The 25049-nt window shown below is 47.8% G+C and overlaps 1 protein-coding gene across 1 annotated transcript in view; it reads right to left on the reverse strand.

Moving 5' to 3' along the window:
• The window catches only part of LOC129713324 (ankyrin-1-like), a 135106-nt gene that overhangs the window by 40023 nt on the left and 70034 nt on the right, over positions 1 to 25049 (reverse strand). Inside the window, exons 28-38 of the mRNA XM_055662297.1 lie at positions 19572 to 19796; positions 18324 to 18478; positions 16897 to 17108; positions 14726 to 14930; positions 12358 to 12454; positions 9741 to 9969; positions 7307 to 7432; positions 5398 to 5517; positions 4437 to 4521; positions 2287 to 2361; positions 947 to 1078 (exon numbers count right to left, since the gene is read on the reverse strand). Of these exons, the coding sequence (XP_055518272.1) occupies positions 947 to 1078; positions 2287 to 2361; positions 4437 to 4521; positions 5398 to 5517; positions 7307 to 7432; positions 9741 to 9969; positions 12358 to 12454; positions 14726 to 14930; positions 16897 to 17108; positions 18324 to 18478; positions 19572 to 19796 (1661 nt within the window). The remainder of the gene's footprint in view (positions 1 to 946; positions 1079 to 2286; positions 2362 to 4436; positions 4522 to 5397; positions 5518 to 7306; positions 7433 to 9740; positions 9970 to 12357; positions 12455 to 14725; positions 14931 to 16896; positions 17109 to 18323; positions 18479 to 19571; positions 19797 to 25049) is intronic.

The following is a 25049-nucleotide window of genomic DNA, read 5'->3' on the forward strand; positions in this document are numbered from 1 at the left end:
TAACAATCAGTCATTCTAAGTTTCCTTGATCATCTTCTGCTTTGATCTGCCCTTTTCACACCTTACCCTTCCATATCTCTGGTTTCCTCCCCCTCCCCTCCCCTGACTCTCAGTCTGCAGAAGGGTCTCGACCCGAAACATCACCCATTCCTTCTCTCCAGAGATGCAGCCCGTCCCGCTGATTTACTCGGGTCGAGACCCTTCGTTACATTTAACTCTGCACCTCAACTCCAAGATGAGTTGTGAGGGGGCCCCCGGTGGGGGTCCCTCTACGCAGGGATTCTCCCCCTCTACATTGGGGACCTGGGGTGGAGGGTATTGCACCGAGGAGTTCCCTGCAACCTGTTTCTCTCGCGGTCCACAGACTCGCCAGCCGCCTGCCACTTTTGCGGGCTGGAAGAGTCTGTGTACCACGTGTACATGGAGTGCGTGAGGCTGCAGCCACTGTTTGAATATCTAAAGGGGCTGCTCCTTGCCTTCCGGCTGCATTTTTCACCCACCATCCTCATCTTTGGACACCCTGTGCGTAGGGGAGAGGGTAGGGCTGAAGATGTCCTGGTTGGGTTGCTCCTGGGCCTGGCCAAGCTGGCCATCCGCGAGTCACGGCGCCAGACAGTGGAGGGCTCTACCCGGGCCGACTGCCTGCCCCTTTTCCGGGGTTACGTCCGTGCCTGGGTGGGATTAGAAAGGGAATACGCCCTGTCTGTGGGCACCCTGAGGGAGTTCCGGGACCGCTGGGCTCCGCAGGGTGTTGAATGTATCCTCAATAAGGATTGTATCATAGTTGTATAATAGTTTATTATGGATATATGTTTGTATTGTATTTATGGTGGTGGGTTCTGGCTTGTTTTATTGTAGTGTAAATATTATTTTTTAATAATTGAACACATTTTTTTATTAAAAAAAAAAAAAAAAAAAAAAAGATGAGTTGTGATGTCCAACCTACTTTTAGCTCTCTTCCCCTCGTGGCTGGCCCACAGGTTGAGAAGCGCCGCACTCTGCTCCAAGAGGGAGTTGGGATTTTCCACCCGGATTTTGTTGATGTCATCTACGGAGAACTGCAGCTCCCGTGCCAACTCTGTGAACCAATAATGAAAAGGGCGAGCTTTGAAAGTGGTCACCTTGAACTCTCGAACTAGAGATCAACTATCTACAACTAGAGAGGAGTCCCGAGCCTCAGACACAAGTTTAATTCAGCAGGCCAATTTCATTTCTCTTTTTTAGATGGCCAACTTAGTTTAGTTTAGTTTAGATTAGAGATACAGCGCAGAAACAGGCCACTTTGGCCCACCGTGTCCACATCTACCAGCGATCCCCGCACACTTCCACTATCCTACACACACTGGGGATAATTCATATCGATACCAAGCCAATTATGCTACAAACATCCTCCATACCGGCTGCACCATTTTACAGCCCTTCAGTTCATAAGTGATAGGAGAAGAATCAGGCCATTCGGCCCATCAAGTCTACCCTGTCAATTAATCATGGCTGATCTATCTTTCCCTCTCAACCCCATTCTTCTGCCTTCCCCCCATAACACCTGACATCCGTACTAATCAAGAATCTATCAATCTCTGCCTTAAGAATATCCATTGACTTGGCCTCCACAGCCTTCTGTGGCAATGAATCTCCCACTGACTAAAGAAATTCCTCCTCATCTCCTTCGTAAAGGAATGTCCTTTAAGGGTTTGGACACGCTAGAGGCAGGAAACATGTTCCCGGTGTTGGGGGAGTCCAGAACCAGGTCCCACAGAATAAGGGGCAAGCCATTTAGAACGGAGATGAGGAAACTTTTTCACACAGGGAGTTGTGAGTCTGTGGAATTCTCTGCCTCAGAGGGCGGTGGAGGCGGGTTCTCTGGATGCTTTCAAGAGAGAGCTAGATAGGGCTCTTAAAGATAGTGGAGTCAGGGGATAGGGGAAGGGAGGAACGGGGTAGTGATTGTGGATGATCAGCCATGATTCCATTGAATGGCGGTGCTGGCTCGAAGGGCCGAATGGCCTACTCCTGCACCTATTGTCTATTGTCTATTGTCTAATTCTGAGGCTGTGACCACTGGTCCTAGACTCTCCCACTAGTGGGAACATCCTCTCCACATCCACTCTATCCAGGCCTTTCACTATTCGTTAAGTCTCAATGAGGTGTCCCCTCATCTTGCTAAACTCCAGCGAGTCAAGGCCCAGTGCGGTCAAATGCTCTGTTAAGTTAGTGACCGGATAGATAAACACAGAACAATGTAAACATCACAGCTCTTCGGAGAGTCCTTCCCTTGTACGAACTCACCAGCCCAGCTGAGACCAAGCTGCTCCGCGATCAAGGACATCTTCATCTCTGTACGTTCCCAGGCGCTGAGAGAGGCTACAACAATGCAAGCACAGCGTTAGTCAATTACACCAGAGGGCAAGATAGCGTGCCGCAAATCTCAAATAAAGAGAAAAAATGCTGCAAATCCTCATGTGTGGTGGGAGGGTCAAAGTTATACATCCGTGACCTTTCATCCAAAGGTTTTAGGTCATTGACAGGAGTTGCTTCACAGCTGCTGCCTAACTTGTTGAGTATTTCCAGAATTCTCTGTTTTTAAAGCTGAGTGTTTAGTTTAGTTTAGTTTAGAGACACAGCGTGGAAACAGGCCCTTCTGCCCACCAAGACCATGCCGTACAGTAGCCTGTACGTAGGCAGCGCGACTCTCGTCAGCAGCGGCCTCTGCAGCCCGTCCGCGTTTTAATTATTTTTTGTCTATGTTTTTATGTAGTTTTTGTTATTTTTTGTTGGGGTGTGTGTGTGTGTGGGGTGGGAGGTGGGGTGTGAAGGGGGTAACTTTTAAATCTCTCCCTGCACGGGAGACCCGACCTTTCTTGTCGGGTCTCCGTTGTCGTTGGGGCTGCAACGAGGAGCGGCCTCCAACAGGAGAAGACCGGGGACTCTGGTGCCGACGACTCACCTCACCGTCGCGGAGCTGGCCGAGTCCAGAGCGGGTGGAGCGGTGGTGGAGCGCTGCTGCTGCTGCGGCCCGACCTCCTGAGATTCGGAGGCTGCAACTGCGGGTCTGGCGGACGGCGGCACCGGGAACCCGCGGGTCCCTGGAGGGAGACCGCTTTTCAGGGCTCTCGCAACGGCGACTTCTCCCGCCCGAGTTGCGGGGTCGAACAGCTCCTGGAGCGGGGCCTTACAGCACCGCCCCGCGCGGCTTGGAATGGCCGCGGGACTCTGCGAGCGCACGCCGGGGGCTCCAACACCAAGACCCGGTGTGCGACCTCGCACCACCCGGCGTGGCTTAAATGGCCGCGGGACAATCGCCATCGCCAGCCGGGGGCTTTGACTTTGTCTCTGACATCGGGGGGGGGGGGGGTGAGAGTGCAGTGGAGAGATAAGTTTTTTTTGGCCTTCCATCACAGCGATGTGATGGACGTTTATGTAAATTATGTTGAAGTCTTAGGTCTATTTGTTTGTAATGTATGGCTGCAGAAACGGAATTTCGTTTGGACCTCAAGGGGTCCAAATGACAATTAAATTGAATCTTGAATCTTGAATCTTTGGAGTGTGTGGGGGGGGGGATACGTGGTGAAAACCCACATTTTCACAGTGGGAACAACGCATAAACTCTGTACAGATAGCACGTGGTTAGGATCGTTCCCAGGTCTCTGACATTGTAAGGCAGTTACTCTGTCACTGTGCTGCCCGACCGGCAGATGTACGACCAGCAACTCTGAAACAGTGTCAGTGTGGAGATGTGTAAAGCAGACAATATTGACTCAGCAGACACAAGGAACTGCAGATGCTGCCTTACAAAAAAAGACGCAACGTACTGGAGTAACTCAGCGGGTTAGGCGGCATCTCTGGAGAACATGGACAGGTGATTTTTTCGGGTCTGAAGAAGGGCCCACGTGCGATCCATGTTCTCCACAGACGCTACCTGTCCCGCTGAGTTACTCCAGTACTTTGTGTCTGACATGGGTTTGGCAACTTGTTACACCTCTCTCCCAACTCCCATTTCTCAAGAGTAGTTTAGTTTAATTTATAGATACAGCACAGAAACAGGCCATTCAGCACACCGAGTCCACTCGGACCAGCGATCCCCGCACACTTACACTATCCTACACACACTAGGGACAGTTTACACATACACCAAGCCAAATAACCTACAAACCTGTATGTCTTTAGAATGTGGGAGGAAACTGGAGATCTCGGAGAAAAGTCACGCGGTCACGGGGAGAACGTACAAACTCCGTACAGACAGCGCCCGTAGTCGGGATCGAACCCGGGTCTCCGGCGCTGCAAGCGCTGTAAGGGCAGCGACTCATGAACAAACCCGCACAACTCCACGCTTCTAAGTGGGACCGGCCCCCATGGCCATACGGGGCCCGTACGCCTCAAGCGAGCACGAGGTTGTGTAATTTGCGAGACAAGGTTGTGTAAGTGGGACAGGCTCTTACCCATGGCCGGTTCGGTCAGCGTGTTGTATCGCTCACGGAGGGCCAACGGGGTCAAGTTGCGACGTCGCTCCTCACTCCCATCCACCTGGCAGGAGAGAGAACGCACTTAGAATATACGGCAGACGCCAACATCGCAGCTCGTTGCAGCCCCGGCTCTCTGCAGCTAGTAGTCACGCAGTTGAAAGCTGAGCAGCTTCACGTACTGACTCCTGAGGCAAAGCTCCCTCATTCTCCCCCCACCTCCCATCTCTCCACATCACCCACCCCACAACTGTCCATAGTTTTAGGCAGCTCATTTACACATCCTTCAGAATCTGCTGCCTTAAAGGAAAAAAAGCATGTTTAGTTTAGAGATACCAGCGCAGAAACAGGCCCTTCGGCCCACCGAGTCCACACCGACCAGCGATCCTCACAAATTAACACTATCCTACATACAAACTAGGGCCAATTTACACTTATACCCAGCCAATTAATCTACAAACCTGTACGTCTTTGGAGAGCGGGAGGAAACTGAAGATCTTGGAGAAAACACACAAGGTCACGGGGAGAACGTACAAACTCCATAAGGACAGCACCCGTAGTCGGGATCGAACCCGGGTCTCCGACGCTGCAAGCGCTGCAGCAATTCTACCGCCAACAGTGTCATGAGCCCGTCCCTTTGAGAATAGTGCCTTTGGAGTAATGAGCGGAATGGAAACATGGGCGGATTTTCTGCTCAGCTTCTCAGCACTAGAATATTAAAGTCGCGGGCCCAGTGTTAGCAAGTGCTTCGTGTTTAGCTAGGGGTGGAGGATTGCAACCTTCACGCGGTCCACCCTGTTTCAACGAGTGCAATCAACCTGGCGTGCACAAACAGAAGATCAAACAGAACAAGTTGTCTTGCAACTTTAGGCTGTGGACGCCACACGCAATGTTTAGCTACCCTCTGGGCCAGTGAACCTCCGGGGCAACAATACCTTACCTTCACGCATGGAGGCATGGTGATGTTCAGGTTACAGATGATGTGCTGTAGATCCTCGTATTTCGTGGGCTTGCGAAGGAAGGAGATGTGGCCAGCGTGGTCCTTGCTGAGGTCCCTCACCTGGACAAAGGTAAAGACAATAATAATAATCTTATTTATATAGCACATTTATAGTCAACTTGCATTGACCCCAAAGTGCTTTCACATAATTACATTACATTTACACACAGGCAAAGGTGGGTGAAGTGTCTTGCCCCAAGGACACAACGACAGTATGCACTCCAAGCGGGATTCGAACCGGCTACCTTCCGGTCGCCAGCCGAACACTTAGCCCATTGTGCCATCTGTCGTCTAGTATAAAGACAAGTATAAAGCACTCTCTCTTCATAGATAGAAAATAATAAATTGTCCCGAGTGTGTAGGGTAGTGTTAGCGTACGGGGTGATCGCAGGTCGGCATGGACTCAGTGGGCCGAATGGACTGTTTCCGTGAGACGGGACTGGCATCGGCACCCATCGGTAGGTTTGTCCGCTGTAACCAAAATCCGTTGTAAAGACGTGGGTTAAAATTAGAGTTTACTGTACTGCTAATTTACCGTCTCAGAAAGAACTGCAGATGCTGGGAAAATAGCAGGTGGACAAAAATGCTGGAGAAACTCAGCGGGTGAGGCAGCATCTATGGAACAAAGGAATAGGTGACGTTTCAGGTCGTGAAGAAGGGTCGAGACCCGAAACGTCACCTATTCCTTCGCTCCATAGATGCTGCCTCACCCGCTGAGTTCCTCCGGCATTTTTGTCCACCTTCTGCTAATTTACTGTCAATGTGCTCTGGAGCCTAGGACGATGAACGGCCAAGAGATTTATGGTCAATATGCCGCTGTTAGTATACACATATTAATATGATTAATAGTGACAGGAACCTACACAGCCTTCAGGGGCAGAACAGAACACTGTTAATGCACCAGTACCATCGATTTGGTTTACGATATATGTTATAGGTTCACATACGTTGTGTAAAATTATGGAACGGTTGTGGGGTTGGTAATGATGAGGTGGGGGGGAGGGGACTACTTGAGTCAGGCTGTAATGAGTTGTAATCTCATCGCCACAGTGTATAAAATCTTTAGAGGAATAGATCGGGTAGATGCACAGAGTATCTTGCCCACAGTAGGTGAATCGAAGACAGGAGGACATAGGTTTAAGGTGAAGGGAAAAAGATTTAATCGGAATGTGAGTGGTAACTCTTCCACACACAGTGGGTGTATGGAACAAGCTGCCAGAGGAGGTAGTTGAGGCTGGGACTATCCCAACGTTTAAGAAACGGACAAATACATGGATAGGACAGTGTAGATAGAAACATAGAAACATAGAAATTAGGTGCAGGAGTAGGCCATTCGGCCCTTCAAGCCTGCACCGCCATTCAATATGATCATGGCTGATCATCCAACTCAGTATCCCATACCTGCCTTCTCTCCATACCCCCTAATCCCCTTAGCCACAAGGGCCACATCTAACTCCCTCTTAAATATAGCCAATGAACTGTGGCCTCAACTACCCTCTGTGGCAGAGAGTTCCAGAGATTCACCACTCTCTGTGTGAAAAAAGTTCTTCTCATCTCGGTTTTAAAGGATTTCCCCCTTATCCTTAAGCTGTGACCCCTTGTCCTGGACTTCCCTAACATCGGGAGCAATCTTCCTGCATCTAGCCTGTCCAACCCCTTAAGAATTTTGTAAGTTTCTATAAGATCCCCCCTCAATCTCCTAAATTCTAGAGAGTATAAACCAAGTCTATCCAGTGGTAACTCAAGATGGGACATGTTGGCCGGTGTGGGCAAGATGGGCTGAAGGGCCTCTTTCCGCACTGTATCACTCTATGACTGTCTTCCTGCACCAGCTCTCATTGTGACTGACCTTGATGGTGATAGGGAGGCGGTTTTCCTTAAAGGAATGGAAGTTGAAACACCGCTGTTGCCCCGCCTTCCTCACTGGCACGATGTTGCCGGAACATTCCACGTACAACGGCATCCCCTCTCGCACCTGCGCACGATGAAAGAGCAACGGAGATTAGTTTAGGAAGGAACCGCAGGTGCTGGTTTCCACCGAAGGTAGGCACAAAATGCTGGAGTAACGCAGCGGGTCGGGCAACATCTCTGGAGTAAAGGAACAGGTGACATTTCGGGTCGAGATACTTCTTCAGACCAAAAGTCAGGGGAGAGGGAAACCAGAGGTTCAGAACAAATTAGATGGCCAAGTAAAGGTGGAGCCCACAATGATCCATTGTTGGCTGTGGCAGAGGTGACAACCGAGGGATACGAACAGTGATACTCGCAGGAAGACTAGGGTGGGGAGGGACGGAGAGAGAAGGAACGCCAGGGTTACTTGAAATTAGAGAAATTATACTTGGAATAGTCACCTATTCCTTCTCTCCTGAGATGTTGCCAGACCCGCTGAGTTACTGCAGCATTTAGTGTCTATCCAATCGAGATTTGCTTTTTGCTGTGGCTTCTGGAGGTAAGACCAAGCCACTTGCTGATCATAGAAACACAGAAAATAGGTGCAGGAGTAGGTCATTCAGACCTTCGAGCCTGCACCACCGTTCAATATGATCATGGCCAATCATTCAGAATCAGTACCCTGTTCCTGCTTTCTCCCCATATCCTTTGATTCCGTTGGCCTGAAGAGCTCTATCCAACTCTCTCTTGAATGCCTGTCTTTGTTGAGCAGCACAAGGGGCTGGCTGCCGAACCCAATGACCAGTCAACCACAGGGTACATACACAAGGCACAGAAACCCAGATGAGATCCATCTTTGGCAGACATTAAATGGTGGCCTAGTCCAATGCCAGGTGGATGCAATGCCTCTCAAGAGACAACCCACACCAGAGAAGGGACATCCCCCAAGTACCAGCAAACGGTTCATTAACAAATGGCCAAATTTAAAATGAAGGCACTGAGCGACAAGGCACATTGTCCACATGGGAATCGGTCCACATTCACATCACCATGGCAACACCGAGTGGCAGAAAAGGCTCGAGGCCTACTCCTGTTGCTATGCACAACGACAGCAATTATACAGAGAAATCAGATTTACCAGGAGTGAGTTTTCAAAAAGGGGTTTGATTGCTGTTTTTGATATTGAGATTGAACTTTATGGCCTTCCATCATAGAAACATAGAAACATAGAAATTAGGTGCAGGAGTAGGCCATTCGGCCCTTCGAGCCTGCACCGCCATTCAATATGATCATGGCTGATCATCCAACTCAGTATCCCGTACCTGCCTTCTCTCCCATACCCCCTGACCCCTGAGCCACATGGCCACATCTAACTCCCTCTTAAATATAGCCAATGAACTGGCCTCAACTACCCTCTGTGGCAGAGAGTTTCCAGAGATTCACCACTCTCTGTGTGAAAAAAGTTCTTCTCATTATTTCCCCTTATCCTTAAGCTGTGACCCCTGTGGACTTCCCTAACATCGGGAACAATCTTTCAAACCCCTTAGAATTTTGTAAGTTTCTCTATAAGATCCCCTCTCAATCTTCTAAATTCCAGGGAGTATAAACCAAGTCTATCCAGTCTTTCTTCATAAGACAGTCCTGACATCCCAGGAATCAGTCTGGTGAACCGTCTCTGCACTCCCTCAGTGAGGAATGTGGAATCCACTGTGATGGATGTTTGTGTTAACTTTTATTATATGTAGGTGTGTGCCTTGCTGCTGTTCACTTAGTGTGGCTGCTGGGTACCTCAAATTCCACTGTACCTTAACTGGTGCATCTGACAATAAACTGACCATGAAACCTCATTAAAAGTGGTCGTTCTCACTTAAAATTGGGCTGGGTGATGAAACTCAATCTAAGAGATTTCCAGGCCAACACTTAAGATTCTAACACAGTAAGTAAAGCCACCGCATCTCAACAACAACTGGGATTTGATCCTTGCTGTTGGTGTGGAGTATGCACGTTCTCCCTGTGACTCTGCGGGTTTCTATTTTAGATATTGATATAAATTGTGGCAATTGAAGACTGCAACGACCAGGTTCAGGAATAGCTACTTCCCCACAGCCATCAGGCTATTAAACTTGGATCAGACAAAACTTTGAACATTAATAGCCCATTATCTGTTATTCACACTTATTCGTGTGTGTATATATTTATATAATGGTATATGGACACACTGATCTGTTCTGTAGTCACGCCTACTATGTTCTGTTGTGCTGAAGCAAAGCAAGAATTTCATTGTCCCATCAGTGACACATGACAATAAACTCTCTTGAATTTTGAATCTTGCAACGACCGATTCTGAACACCAAGCGACCCGCAAGGGGTTTTGGAAGGGTGAGAGGACGCACCTCAATGTCCCTGCTTCTCGCCACTTCCGTGAAATTCTCGTGCTGCTCGAGGGTCTTGTCCACTTTGTCGTCGCTCATGCAGTAACACCGCAGCCTGCCGTCACGGCCATCGTGCATCTTGGCAAACACCACAAACTTGGCCATGTAGGGTACCGCCATCAGCTCGTTGTAGATCTGGGTGGCAAAGTTCACCACCTCCGCAGTGCGGGGACAATCTGCCAACCAGAACCTGCAGGATAGTAACAACATTCATAGTCTGGTCATTCATTCAAAGGTTAGAAACATAGAAAATAATAATAATAATAATAATTTTATTTATAGAGCACTTTAAAAACAAACATAGTTGCAACAAAGTGCTGTACATCACTAATCATTGACAAAAAAGTTAATACACACCAAAAATAACAATCAAAAGAAATAGTAGGAAAAGACATGTAAAATAAAGAAACATCAAAAACACCACAAACAGAAGCAAAGCCTCAGGCATGGTCAAAAACCAGGGAGTACAAATGCGTTTTAACTGGATTGCAGGAGTTGCAGGAGTAGGCCATTCAGTCCTTCAAGCCAGCACCGTCATTTAATATGATCATGGCTGATCATCCAAAATCAGTAACCCGTTCCTGCTTTTTCCCCATATTCCGTTAGCCCTAAGAGCTATATCTAACTCTCTCTTGAATACATCCAGTGAATTGGCTTCCACTGCCTTCTGTGGCAGAGATTTCCACAGATTCACAACTCTCTGGGTGAAAAAGTCTTTCCTCTGGGTTGGCCACCTATTGCTTAGCCTTCGTTGTCCCAACAGGAGAGGCCATTTCAGAGTAAGCCAACTGGGTGGCACTGTGGTGCAGAGGTAGAGTCCCAGGTTCGATCCTGACTACGGGTGCTGTCTGTAAGGAGTTTGTACGTTCTCCCCGTGACCTGCGTGGGTTTTCTCCGGGTGCTCCTGTTTCTTCCTACACTCCAAAGACGTACAGGTTTGTAGGCTATTTGGCTTGCTAAATTGTGAATTGTGTAGGATCATGTTTATATGTGTGGATAGCTGGTCGGAGCGGACTCGGTGGGCCGATGAGCTTGTTTCTGCGTTGTATCTCTGAACTAAACTAAACTGGTGATCTATGGTGCCACCTAGGGGTCCGATGCGTATGAGCGACAGACATCGTCTCCGAAAAAAATAACATTGAGTCAGATGGGTTCTTGCAGCCACCCAGCAACTTCACGGCAACCGTTACCGAGACTGGAGACATGAGGGATTGCAAATGCTGGTTTACCGAAAAAGACACAAAGTGCTGGAGTAACTCAGCGGGTCAGGCAGCAACTCTGGAGAACCTGGATAGGTGACGTTTCATGTCAGCACCCTTCCTCAGACAACAACGTGAAATGTCACCTCTCCATGTTTACCAGAGATGCTGCCAGACCCGCTGAGGTACTCTGGCACTTTTGTGTACTTGTTTGTTACTAAGACTGGCTTCATTCTGAATATACACTTTCTGAACACAGGCAGGTACATGGATAGTGTTTAAGACGGAACTGCAAATGCTGGAAAATCGAAGGTAGACAAAAGTGCTGGAGAAACTCAGCGGGTGCAGCAGCATCTATGGAGCGAAGGAAATAGGCAACGTTTCGGGCCGAAACGTTGCCTATTTCCTTCGCTCCATAGATGCTGCTGCACCCGCTGAGTTTCTCCAGCACTTTTGTCTACCAGGTACATGGATAGGACAGGTTTGGAGGGATATGGACCAAATGCTGGCAGGTGGGACTGGTGTAGCTGGGACATGTTGGCCAGTGTGGGGAAGTTGGGCCGAAGGGCCTGTTTCCACACCTAATCACTCTACGACTCTATGACCCTACAGAGGAACAAGCCCTCGTCCCACAATGGCCATGCTGAACATTTCAATCAATCAATCAATCAATCCTTATTGTCATCTTGCAAAGCAACAATTGAACAGTGCAAAATGAGAAGACATTTCCCAAGGAATACCAGAGCATCCCACATGAAACTTAAAACATTTCACACATAATAACAGTAAAAACACCCAGTCCCTGAATAAATATATATATATAATCTTATTTATATAGCACATTTTTAGTCAACTTGCATTGACCCCAAAGTGCTTCACATAATTACATTGCATTTACACACAGGCAAAGGTGGGTGAAGTGTCTTGCCCCAAGGACACAACGACAGTATGCACTCCAAGCGGGATTCGAACCGGCTACCTTCCGGTCACCAGCCGAACACTTAGCCCATTGTGCCATCTGTCGTCTAATAGCTAAATAGTTAAAAGCAGGTGACACAGCAACATTAAAATATAGAAAAAACAATCATTAAAATGTCCGGGGCAGCTGATTTGAGTGGCCAGTGCCAGAGTTATCACAATGTCAGTGCAAAGCCGCAGAATCAGGTGACTGTGAGTACAGAGTGACTGTTTAGCAGCCTCACAGCCTGTGGCAGGAAGCCGTTTAGCAGTCTGGTAGTCCGGGCTTTGATGCTATGGTACCTCTTGCCTGATGGCAGGAGATCCAGGTGTATGTGGAGGGGATGCAGTTTGTCCGTATCTATTCTCAGAGCTTTTTTCAGACAGCGGCACCGCGTTCTAACTCCAGGAACACTGCTCACCTTGCCGATACATTGGTGGTGAAATTTACGCAGTCGTTAGCATGGAGGAGTTTGGTGGTCCCTGTGATATCCTCCCACTGGGCAGCGCCCGTTCCCCCTGTAGGATTAATAATAATAATAATAATAATAATACTAATAAATACTTTATTGATCCCCTCAGAGAAATTCAGATGTCCAGAAGCCCCCAACCAACAAACCCACACATTCAAAACGAATGCAGACTGAAAATACCATGTGGACCTGAGAGCATTAAATACTTAAAAAGAGCAATAATTAACAATTAAAAATTAAAAAATGCAAAAAAGCATCCCCCTACAACCTAGCGGTCAGTATTATAAAATCTAATGGCTGCAGGGGTGAAGGATCTCCTGAACCGCTCCGTTCTACAGGGCAGGGAGAGGAGCCGGCTGTTGTTCTGAGCAGAATCAATGCACGCACGGGTCAACGAGACCAACACCATTATTGCCATCTCCGGGCAGAGTGACAGAGCGCTTTCCTCTGTCTCCGCAACAAATCGCACGCTCGGTTTCTGTTTGCACAGCCAGCCACGACGGAACGCTTGGAGAATATTCTGCCGACAAGCCGCATGTGTACTATTTTACATCCTGCACTCATGGCTGGCCCTCTGAATGGACACTGGATGATGTCAGGCAGGAGGCTGGAACGAGAAACGGGAGAGAGTCGGGACGAGAGGAAAGAGAAAGAAAGGGAATGGAGATGCAGGTACAGGTAGAATAGAGGCAGTAGGCTTGTGCGGGAGCTGGGAATGGGGAGGGGAAGGAGGGAGAAAGCAAGGACTATCTGGAATTGGAGAAGTCAATGTTCATACCACTGGGATGTAAACTACCCAAGCAAAATATGAGGTGCTGTTCGATGCAATACTCGACTGGACTGTTTCTGAGACAGGAACTTCATTATGTGTTTGCACCTTTGCACACACCAATAAAGGCATCATTGCACACCGAAGACAGACACAAAATGCTGGAGTAACTCAACGGGACAGGCAGCATCTTTGGAGAGAAGGAATGGGTGACGTTTCGTATCTAGACACTTCCTCGTTGGAATGAGCATGTGTGATAGAGATAAAGGGGAAAACAAGGTATGAAATGATATAAAGGCGTTTTGGTCAGCGGGCAATCGTTCTAGTGAGACCCCTGTTGATGTTAGCTTAGTTTAGTTTAGCGATACAGCACGGAAACAGGCCCTTCAGCCCTCTGAATCCCCGCACATTAACACACGCCTACACACACTCTGGACAATTTACACTCATACCAAGTGTACAAAGCCAAGCCAATTAACCTACAAACCGAAGATCTCGGAGAAAACCCCATGCAGGTCACGGGGAGAACGTGCAAACTCCGTACAGACAGCACCCGTAGTGGGGATCGAACCCGGATCTACGGGCATGCAAGCACTGTAAAGGGCCTGTCCCACTATATGAGTTTACCCAATAGCTCTCCTGAGTTTAAAAAAAAATCAAACTCGTGGTAAATACGTAGCAGGTACGACGGAGCTCAGGACGTCTCTTAGCCGCTCGTAACACTAACGGCAGGTACGTGGTAAACTCGTAAAGTTTTTTCAAGTTGAAAAATGTCCACGAGAGCCCGGAATACCTATGAGCGGCTATTACTGTAATTCTCTGAGTTCGAATCAGGGGAAACTCAGGAGAGCTCTTGAATTACCTCGTACAGTGGGACAGCCCCTTAACAATAATAATAATAATAATAATAATAACTTTATTTATAAAGCGCTTTTAGACAACATCAGTTACCACAATGTGCTGTACATGGGAAATCAACAAAAAGTTATTACAAACTACTAAAACCATTAAGACGACAGGACTATAAAAACAGTAAAAAATTAAAAGACGTTAAAAGCACTAAAACAGGAACAATGTCTCAGCCAGTGTCGAAAGCCAGTGAATAAAAGTGAGTTTTTAGGGAGGATTTAAAGATGGACAGTGAAGGGGCCTGTCTGATCTGCAGCGGCAAGGTGTTCCAGAGTGCCGGGGCAGCAACAGAAAAGGCTCTATCCCCTCTGAGCTTCCGCTTAGACCTTGGTACCTCAAGGAGCAGCTGATCCGCTGACCTGAGGCACCAGGTAGGAGCATATAGGTGGAGCAGCTCAGAGGGGTAAGGCGGGGCGAGGCCATTCAATGAGTTAAAAACAAATAAAAGAATTTTAAAATGAACTCGAAAGTGCACTCTTGAGGCAGCAACTCTACCGCTGTGCCACCGTGTCGCCCTTGCAACTATGTTGTAACTAGGGAAGTTTGTTCTGAAGATAAAGCAACATGAACTTGTGTGTGAAGTTCACCGCCTGTGTGAGGTTCACCACAAGCTGTGGAGAGGGGATGAGGTGGACTGACCTATGACGCTGCACAGGAGTCTCAGGCTGGTCTCGTCGCCTTCACAGCTGTTCTGCCGGCTGTTCCTCCACGAGGGCGGCAGTGGGATGCAGAGACCTATCGGGATGTGGAATTTCCTTCTCCGTGGCTCCACCGTTACAATCGGACTGAAGGTTGCCTGGTTACCCACCAACTTTGTCACCAGCTCGTCGGGAATAGGCTGGGCCTGGGGAAAGACATGACCATCAGGTACTAACACATCGTGTTTAAGAAGGAACTGCAGATGCTGGAAAATCGAAGGTACACAAAAAAGCTGGAGAAACTCAGCGGGTGCAGCAGCATCTATGGAGCGAAGGAAAAAGGCAACGTTTCGGGCCGAAACCCTTCTTCAGACTGATCCGGGATGGGGGGGTAGGGAGAAGAAAGGAAAAGGGAGGAGGAGCTCGAAGGCTGGGGATGGGAGGAGACAGCAGGAGGGCTGAGGAAGGGGAGGAGACAGCAAGGACAAACAACATTGGGAGAATTCAATGTTCATGCCCCCAGGATGCAGACTCCCCAAGCGGAATATGAGGTGCTGTTCCTCCAATTTCCGGTGTTGCTCGCTCTGGCCATGGAGGAGACCCAGGACAGAGAGAACACATCAATGGTACAGGTTCGAATACATCAATGGGTTTAGTTCACTTAGACACAAATAGCTGGAGTAACTCAGTGGGACAGGCAGCATCTCTGGAGAGAAGGGATGGGTGACGTTTTGTGTCAATGTTTAATTTATGAATTTGATTTCAGACTTTGTCTCTCCCTTTTTACTCTACCATGGTCATTTCAACGAGGAAGGGTCTCGACCAGAAACGTCACCCATTCCTTCTCTCCAGAGATGCTGCCTGCCCCGCTGAGTTACTCCAGCATTTTGTACCTATCTTTGGTTTAAACCAGCATCTGCAGTTCCTTCCTACACATTTAGTTCAGTTTTAAAAGTTCTGGAAAGATACCCAGATACCCAGTGGCATTTTATAGATCAAAATGCTCACATCCTGTGAATTGAACAAAGTCCTAGTACAAATGGAATATCAAACATCGAACTGGGGGTGAATTGCAACCACTCGACTGTGACAAAATATATTTTTTAAGTATTTTAAATGTTTGATGATCCTCTAGGATTTAAGGTACTTTGGAAAGAGTTATTATCAACATCCAATGCCATTAGAGAGTCACGCACACTGGTCACACAACTAAACCTTCCAGACCATTCCGTAGTTCAGTTTGGTTTAGTTTTGGAGATACAGTGTGCAAACAGGCCCTTCGGCCCACCGAGACCTACACTAGTTCTATCCTACACTGCAGGGAAAAGTGCTGGCAAATGGGATTTGTAAAGATATGTGCCTTGATGGATAGCACAAACATGTTGGGCTGAAGGGCCTGTTTCTCCCTCTGTGTGACCATGACTCTCTCAAGACTGGGGAGACATTCCTTTAACCTTTCAACTTGCTGCATCACATGGTAAACAGCAAGATATTTCTGTGTTTAAGAGGGAACTGCAGATGCTGGAGAATCGAAGGTTACACAAAAAAGCTGGAGAAACTCAGCGGGTGCAGCAGCATCTATGGAGCGAAGGAAATAGGCAACGTTTCGGGCCGAAACCCGGAAGGGTTTCGGCCCGAAACGTTGCCTATTTCCTCCAGTCTAAAGAAGGGTTTTGGCCCGAAACGTTGCCTATTTCCTTCAGTCTAAAGAAGGGTTTCGGCCCGAAACGTTGCCTATTTCCTTCAGTCTAAAGAAGGTTTTCGGCCCGAAACGTTGCCTATTTCCTTCAGTCTAAAGAAGGGTTTCGGCCCGAAACGTTGCCTATTTCCTTCAGACTGAAGAAGGGTTTCGGCCCGAAACGTTGCCTATTTCCTTCGCTCCATAGATGCTGCTGCACCCGCTGAGTTTCTCCAGCTTTTTTGTGTAACCAGCAAGATATTTCTCTTGTGTTTCACCTTATATCTCTCCTATTTCAAGTTCAAAGTGTTCACATTTATTGTCAGCTATGACCTACCTACGGCCTCCTACGACCTCGTGACGACCATGCTGCGAGTATGAGTCGAGGGCAAACTTGGCAGCGGTCGTGAAAGTGGGACAGGCCGTTAAAGATGAAATGTTGAGGAACATTATTGCAGTTCACTGCAGCTGTAAAGATCAAGGTGAGTGCTTACCTGCAGCCCCAGGCGGACCTTCTTGATGACTGCTGACGCAGGGAAGGTTGTCTGGACCTTTGGTACCAGGGTGCTGCTCACCACCCCGCCCTCAGGCCCGATCCACTCCGTGTCCTGCTTGATCCGGGACACGATGGCAAAGTAGAGCGGGAAGTCCATGGACGTGATGCGGCAAATGCGTTTGCGATCCAGCTCGTCCGTCGAGTCCAGATCTGTAGGGACACAAAGCCATGGTCAGTACAAGGCATCTGCCAACGCTCCTCCTGAATGCAGAGAAGTCACGGTGGTGCAGCAGTAGAGTTGCTGCCTTACCTCTTCCACCCCTGCAACAGACTGTTCCAGCCGCTACGGTCAGGCAAACGCCTCCGTTGCCATGCAGTGAGAACGGAGAGGTTGAGAAGGAGTTTCTTCCCAGAGGCAATTCGGACTGTAAACGCCTTTCTCACCAGGGACTAACTGTACAGAACGTTTTTCCTTCTATTATTTATTATGTAAAATAATATGTGTGTTATGATTGTGTTTATAATTTGTTTGGTTGTTTTGTTGTTCCGCGAGCATTGCCACTTTCATTTCACTGCACATCTCGTATGTGTATGTGACAAATAAACTTGACTTGACTTGACTTGACTTACGGCAAATGCAGCTCCAGAGACCCGGGTTCGATCCCGACTACAGGTGTGGTCTGCTCGGAGTTTGTATGTTCTCACTGTGACCTGTGTGGTCTCCGAGATCTTGTTTGTTACTAAGACTGGCTTCTTTCTGAACATACACTGTCTGAACACATGGTACATGCATAGGACAGGTTTCCTCGGTTCTCCGAGATCTTCGGTTTCCTCCCACACTCCAAAGAAGGACGTACAGGTTTGTAGGTTTAATTGGCTTGGTAAATGTAAAAATTGTCCCTAGTGGGTGTTATTGTGCGGGGATCGCTGGTCGGCACGGACCCGGTGGGCCGAAGGGCCTGTTTCCACTCTAAACTAAACTAAGAGTCTCAACCCAAAACGTCACCCATTCCCTCTCTCCAGAGATGCTGCCTGTCCCATGAGTTACTCCAGCTTTTTGTGTCTATCCTGAATTGTGAGAGATGGTTCTAGTCATGAAAAGATCGCTAGAAGTTCAAATCCCAGCTTGGCTCTGTCACAGATTTAAATCACTTTAAATAGCCTGGCAGGAAGGATATGGAGGCTTTAGAGAGAGGTCTAGCAGGCATCTGCCAACGTTACCCCTGGCTGCGAGAGATGAGACTTTGGAGAGGAGGTCTACCAGAATAGACACAATAGAAAGATCAGCCATGATTGAAAGGCAGAGTGGACCTGATGGGCTGAATGGCCTAATTCAGCTCCTGTCCCATACAAATGTATGAAAGCCAGCCATGGTTTGGGAGCCAGTCTCCACGGCCCGCTCCCCAGACCCCAGCGCATCTTTACCTTCGTCCATTCCACTCAGGAGTTGCTCCAGCTGCTCCGACCCACAGCAGTTCCGGTGGTCCTTCCACGTCGATCCGTTCTCGCTGCGGAAGACCACCAGCTCTCGGTCCGAGTGCTCCACCGAGGCAAAGTGCGGGATCTCCACAATGACGGGGCTGGATGAACAGAGAGGGAGGGCCACGGTGGAACAAGAAGTCAATTACATTCACTGGGGGAATACAGCGGAGAACACTGTATTCAATGAATTTTCAAGAGAGAGTTAGATACAGCTCTTAGGGCTAAGGGAATCAAGGGATATGGGGATAGAGCAGCAACGAGGGAATGAATGATTTTGGATGATCATATTGAATGGCGGCGCTGACTCGAAGGGCCGAATGGCCTACTCCTGCACCTATTTTCTATGTTTTGAAAACACTCAGCCTTGGAGAACGACCAAAATGTAATCATCAACTTAATTCAAGAATTGACACTTGGTTTAAATTGCTAACTTGTTGAGAGGCATGAAAGGCATAGGGAGTGGATGTGGAGAGGATGTTTCCACTGGTGGGAGAGTCTAGGAACAGAGGTCACAGCCTCAGAATTAAAGGGCGCTCTCTTAGAAAGGAGGTGATGAGGAACTTCTTTAGATGGAGGAGAGATAATCTGTGGAACTCATTGCCACAGAGGGCTGTGGAGCCCACGTTAGTGGATGTTTTTAAGCAGAGGTAGACAAATTCTTGATTAAAATGGGTGTGAAGGGTTATGGGAAGAAGGCAGGAAAATAGGATTAGGAGGAAGAGATCAGCCATGATTGAATGGTGGAGACTAGATGGGCCGAATGGCCTAATTGTACTCCTATAACATATTCCACATCAGACTTCTGTTTGTTCATTCCACCGCAATTATTGCCATCAGAATACTGTACATAACATTAATAGATTTCTGGAGATGCATTTCTGATTTCTGGAGATTATGGGAATCAAGGGATATGGACTGGTCCGGTTCTAGTAGAGAACTCACTTTAGTTTTGTTTAGAGTATTATTGTCACGTGTATGGAGGTACAGTGAAAGGCTTTTCGTTGCATGCTATCCAGTCAATAAAAACACTAAACAGTATACAGATACAAGATATCAAAGGTATAATGTTTAATGCGTGTGGGATAGAACTGGTGATTGCAGGTCAATGGGCTGAAGGGCCTGTTTCCGCACGGTATCTCTACACTAGAAGTCCTCCACCATGGGTACGCTGGACAAGACAGATACACTTACGCCTGGAAGCGAGTCCCGGCCGGTCCCAGTGCGACCACTCTGCTCCCCAGCCCTTCTCCTTCCACCAGTGGCGGTGGGCTCACCAGCTTCTGGGACTTGACCAGGCGGCAGGTGATGCGCGTGGGGGCGTTGCAGGTCTGTGGCGGTATGATGACACGCATCCCGTTGTGGCGGCTGCCTCTCATGGAGCCCCCTCGGGCGTCCACCATGAAACTAACCAGAAATCTGCCGAGAGAGAGAGAGACCACCAGTTACCACGGGGAAAGCCCCCCCCCACAACCCTCGTGACGCGCGTGGACTTCCACAGGACTACGTGACGTAAAACCGATCCCGCCAGCAGTCTTCACCGGCCTCTTATTGCAGGTAATAGTTTCCTAACTATTGGGAAACACAGTGGTAGAGACACTGCCTCACGGCGCCGGAGACCCAGGTTCGGTCCTGACCCTGGGTACCATCTATGTGGAGTTTGCACGTTCTCCCCGCGACGGCGTGGGTTTCCCTCCGGGTGCTCCAGTTTCCTCCCACATCCCAAAGACGTGCGTGTTTTCCGGTTCTGTAAATTGTAAACCAGCCTCTGTAAATTGCCGCTAGTGTGTAGGGAGTGGATGCAAAATTGGGATAACATTGCAGTCATGTGAATGGGCAATCGGTGGTCGGCGTGGATTCGATGGGACAAAGCGTCAGTTTCCATTCTATATCTTTCAATAAATAGAATGGATCGACTCTTGAATCTCTGCTTGGTTGACTGAAAACATTCCTCAGGTCTTGGGTTGAGTTGAGTTTATTGTCACGTGTGCCGAGGTAGAGGGAAAAGATTCAGCTGTGTGCTACCAGTCAGCGGAAAGTCAACACATGATTACAATCGAGCTGTCAACAGTGTCCAATTGGAGAGGAAGAGACTACAAAAGGTAGTAAACACTGTCCCAGTCCATCATCAGCTCTGACCTTCCTTCCATCAAGGAGATTTATTGCAGTCGCTGCCTCAAAAAGGCTGGTAGCATCATCAAAGACCCACACCATCCTGGCCACACACTCATCTCCCTGCTACCTTCAGGTAGAAGGTACAGGAGCCTGAAGACTGCAACAACCAGGTTCAGGATAAGCTACTTCCCCACAGCCATTAGGCTATTAAACCTGGCTCGGACAAAACTCTGATTATTAATAACCCATTATCTGTTATTTGCACTTTATCATTTTATTTATTCATGTGTGTATATATTTATATCATGGTATATGGACACGCTGATCTGTTTTGTAGTCAATGCCTACTATGTTCTGTGTGCTGAAGCAAAGCAAGAATTTCATTGTCCTATACAGGGACACATGACAATAAACTCACTTGAGATAAAGTAAAAAACGCTGCTGTTGGAGTGGAGATCTCAAAGAGTTGGATCATTGGTAATGCGTGATTGCTGAACCACCTCTGCGACGGGCACACAAAGAGTCGCCTGCGCTAGCCGCCATCTTGGATCATTGTCTGAACACTGGTGACCTCAAATGGTGAATTTGTGTTTAGGCTAAACTCCGAACCTTTTGCTTAAGCCTGATGCTTTCTGTCCCCAGAGTCAGAGCTAAACTTGGAGAAGCAGCGTTTAGTTTTTATGCACCATATAGGTGGAACAAACTTCCTGAAAAATGCAGGTGCTCCAAATCTCAGTCCTTTTAAATCGGGGCTGAAGACTTTTCTCCTTGATGCTGCTTTTAATTAATTTCAATTTTAGTTAAATTAAATAATTATTTTCTAATATGGCACTGTAATTTTTATTCTTGTATTTTATACGTCTTATTCTATTTTAGCTTGTTTTTATTTACTCTTTTTAATGGTGTTTTAATTGCTTTTGATTGTTTTGTGTAAAGCACTTTGAATTGCCTTGTTGTTGAAATGTGCGATATAAATAAACTTGCTTGCTTGATGCAACCTAATGCCCCTGTCCCACTTAGGAAACCTGAACAGAAACCTCTGGAGACTTTGCGCCCCATCCAAGGATTCCGTGCGGTTCCCAGAGGTTGCAGGTGGTTGCCGGAGGTTGCAGGTAGTGGAAGCAGGTGGGGAAACTGACAAAAACCTCCGGGAACCTCACGGAAACCTTGGGTGGGGCGCAAAGTCTCCAGAGGTTTCTGTTTAGGTTTCCTAAGTGGGACAGGGGCATTACTTTATTTTCTAGCATCAAGCTTTGCAGCCTCATTCACCCCCTGCATTGCTACAGAAGGCTGTGGAGGCCAAGTCAATGGATATTTTTAAGGCAGAGATAGATAGATTCTTGATTGGTATGGGTGTGTCAGGGGTTATGGGGAGAAGGCAGGAGAATGGAGTTAGGAGGGAGAGATAGATCAGCCATGATTGAATGGCGGAGTAGACTTGATGGGCAGAATGGCCTAATTCTGCTCCTATCACCTGTGAATATTAATTTTTCGAAAAATCGTCACGACAGCGTTAAACCTTCATCTGCAGCAGGATTCTCCCCACGATTATCTCAAAGCTGTGATATTTTCACTGACGATCGCACTGCAATTTAAAGCTTTGGAAATCAATTAATGAAATGAGCTCCGAGCCTGCCAGCAGACACTCATCAGGAAGATTGTTAGAATGAAGCTAACGGCAAATGAATTACTCCAGGCAGGAGATTCAAAGCATTCATTACATTTGCAGTAAAGCCCTGCGATTAAAGGCCTGTTTCTTGAATCGTTAAAAGGATGTCACCATTTGAGTGAACATTATCATCGTGAAGTATTAGTAACATGCTGAATGATAGCTGGTAGGCCAGCCCTTACATCACCACCCACGCTTGTGTCCCTCCACGCCTATTCTAACAGCTTCAGTTCACTGCCCTGCTGCAGTATACTGTGCTGTTAGCAGATGCTTCTGCCAAGTCTGAAGGACTCAAGGTCACGATCGATCTCACTTCATAATCTAACATTGTGCAGAAGGCCGAATATAGACACAAATTTCTGGAGTAACTCAGCGGGCCAGGCAGCATCTCTGGAGGGATGGAATGGGTGACGTTTTGGGTCGACACCCCTTCTCAGACCCGAAACGTCACCCATTCCTTCTCTCCCCAGAGATGCTGCCTGTCCGGCTGAGTTACTCCAGCATTTTGTGTCTATCTTCAATTTAAAACCAGCATCTGCAGTTCCTTCCTACACATTGTGGAGTAGGCCTTTGGATCAGTTTCTATGCACACCAGCATATATCTACTGACTGCTGGAGGCTGACACATTCCAACGCTTAGGTGGGTCTCCAATTTACAATTGTACATTGTATTCAGCAAAAATCCTATAGCGGAGCAAGATAGACTAAATGTAATGGGCTGACATGTAGTACGCAACGGAGCGGAACGTGGGCCATTTTAGTAACCCGACTCGCAGTGTAATCAACGTTGTGGGGGAACAATTTTAATTCTGAAAATGGGGAGAAGATTTTTACTTTTATTTTTACGAGGATGTTTCCGTAACCGGCTTCCGTCTCCGCACTAGTATCTTTGCTCTGCTACGGGATCTTTGGTGCGGAGACGGAAGCCGGTTACGGAAATGGGGCCGAAAATTACCCATGGATCTGCCCATGACCGTACTAATTCTTTTTCGTCGAATGATCTATCTTGCTCGCTATAGGATCTTTGGTATTCAGTCTGAAGTAGGGACCCAGCTCAAAGGGTCACCTATCCGTGTGTAGGAAGCAACTGCAGCTGCTAGTTTCAACTGAAGTTAGACACAAAAAGCTGGCGTAACTCAGCGGGACAGGCAGCATCTTTGGGGAGAGAAGGAATGGGTGACGTTTCAGGTCGAGACCCTTCTTGTTCTCCACCCGCCTAGTTACTGTGTCTTTTTCTGATTCAAGAGTTTAACCCTAATCCCACGAAGGAGGTGGCTTCACGGAGACACTATAAACCGCAGATGCTGGGATCCTGAGCAAAGCACAAAGTGCTGGAGGAACACAGCAGGTCAGGCAGCACCCGGAGAGGGAGTGGACACCCACGTTTCGGGTTGGGACACTTCTGTAGACTGATTCCCGATCCGAAACTTCACCTGTCCATTCCCTCCCCAGGTTCTGCCTGACCCACTGAGTTCCTCCAGCACTTTGTGTTCTGCCGAATGAAATGGCTCCGTTTGATCTATTATTATTACATCTGTTAATCAATTTAAACACACCCGTTGGAATATCCCTTTATCCTTTTGGTTTTCAGGAGGATGCAAGCCTGCTCTTTGCAACTTCCTGTTGGTAACAAGCACCACTGTGTTATTCCTAACTGTCACTGTATGTCATGTTGCGGGTGGAGCACCAAGGCAAATTCCTTGTATGTGAATACTTGGCCGATAAACTTATTCATTCATTCATTCATTCATTCATTCATTCAATGCGTCGCTAATGTTTTCAAAGATGATGAATTAATGAACATTTCAGTTTGCAGTATCGGGCAGACTGGTGGCAGAGAAACTACTCCGGCAACAAAGGGTTAAACTATCTGGCTAAATAATCACACAAATAATCTGACAGTGACAGGTTAATCTAGTAGACTGATCAACTAGACACAGGTTAATCCAACACAGGTGAGTTAATCTATCAGAGCACACAGCTAGCCACAATTGTTTAGGGGTGACGAGACTTTGGAAACTGTGCCCCAGTCTACTGACAAGCCACAGCCCGAGTTCTTTATGCCAGTTGTACTCTGACCTTTTTTCACCCAGAGATTTGTCAATCTGTGGAATTCTCTGCCACAGAGACAGTGGAGGCCAATTCACTGGATGTTTTCAAGAGAGAGTTGGGGCTAACGGAATCAAGGGATACGGGGAGAAAGCAGGAATGGGGTACTGATTCTGGATGATCAGCCATGATCACATTGAGTGGCGGTGCTGGCCCGAAGGGCTGAATGGCCTACTCTTGCACCTGTTTTCTATGTTTCTATGATCCTAATCTTTCTACTAATCCCAGATTCTGACTAATCTTTTACCCCATCCTAAACCCTGACCTTAACCTTTCTCCCCTAATCAAACTCTGACCCTAATCTTTCACCTGATCCCAATATGCCCCCTCTCTCATACAAGTTCACAAGTTATAGGACTAAAATTGGGCAATTCCGCCCATCGAGTCCGCTCCACCATTCAATCATGGCTGATCTCTGCCTCCTAATCCCATTTGCCTGCCTTCTCCCCATAACCCTTGACACCCGTTCCAATCAAAAATTTCTCTATCTCTGCTTTAAAAATCTCCACTGACTTGGCCTCCACAGCCCCCATGTGGCAACGAGTTCCACAGATTAACTTCCCTCTGACTAAAGACCACCCCCCGACCCCCCCCCCCCCCCCCACCCCACTCTGGCTCCTACATTGACGTACGTGTCTGTCTATGGGACATTTGACCCCTGACCCTGGTAGGGGTGACCCGCGGTGCAGCTCCCGCTAGTTCCTGGACAGAGCTGCAAGCTGGAGGGGACTGCAGGGGTGCAGCTGCAAAGGTGCCCGACTTTGACCAAACCGACTGCA

This window comes from Leucoraja erinacea, chromosome 35 (genome assembly GCF_028641065.1).
Source record: "Leucoraja erinacea ecotype New England chromosome 35, Leri_hhj_1, whole genome shotgun sequence".
Taxonomy (NCBI): Eukaryota; Metazoa; Chordata; class Chondrichthyes; order Rajiformes; family Rajidae; genus Leucoraja; species Leucoraja erinaceus.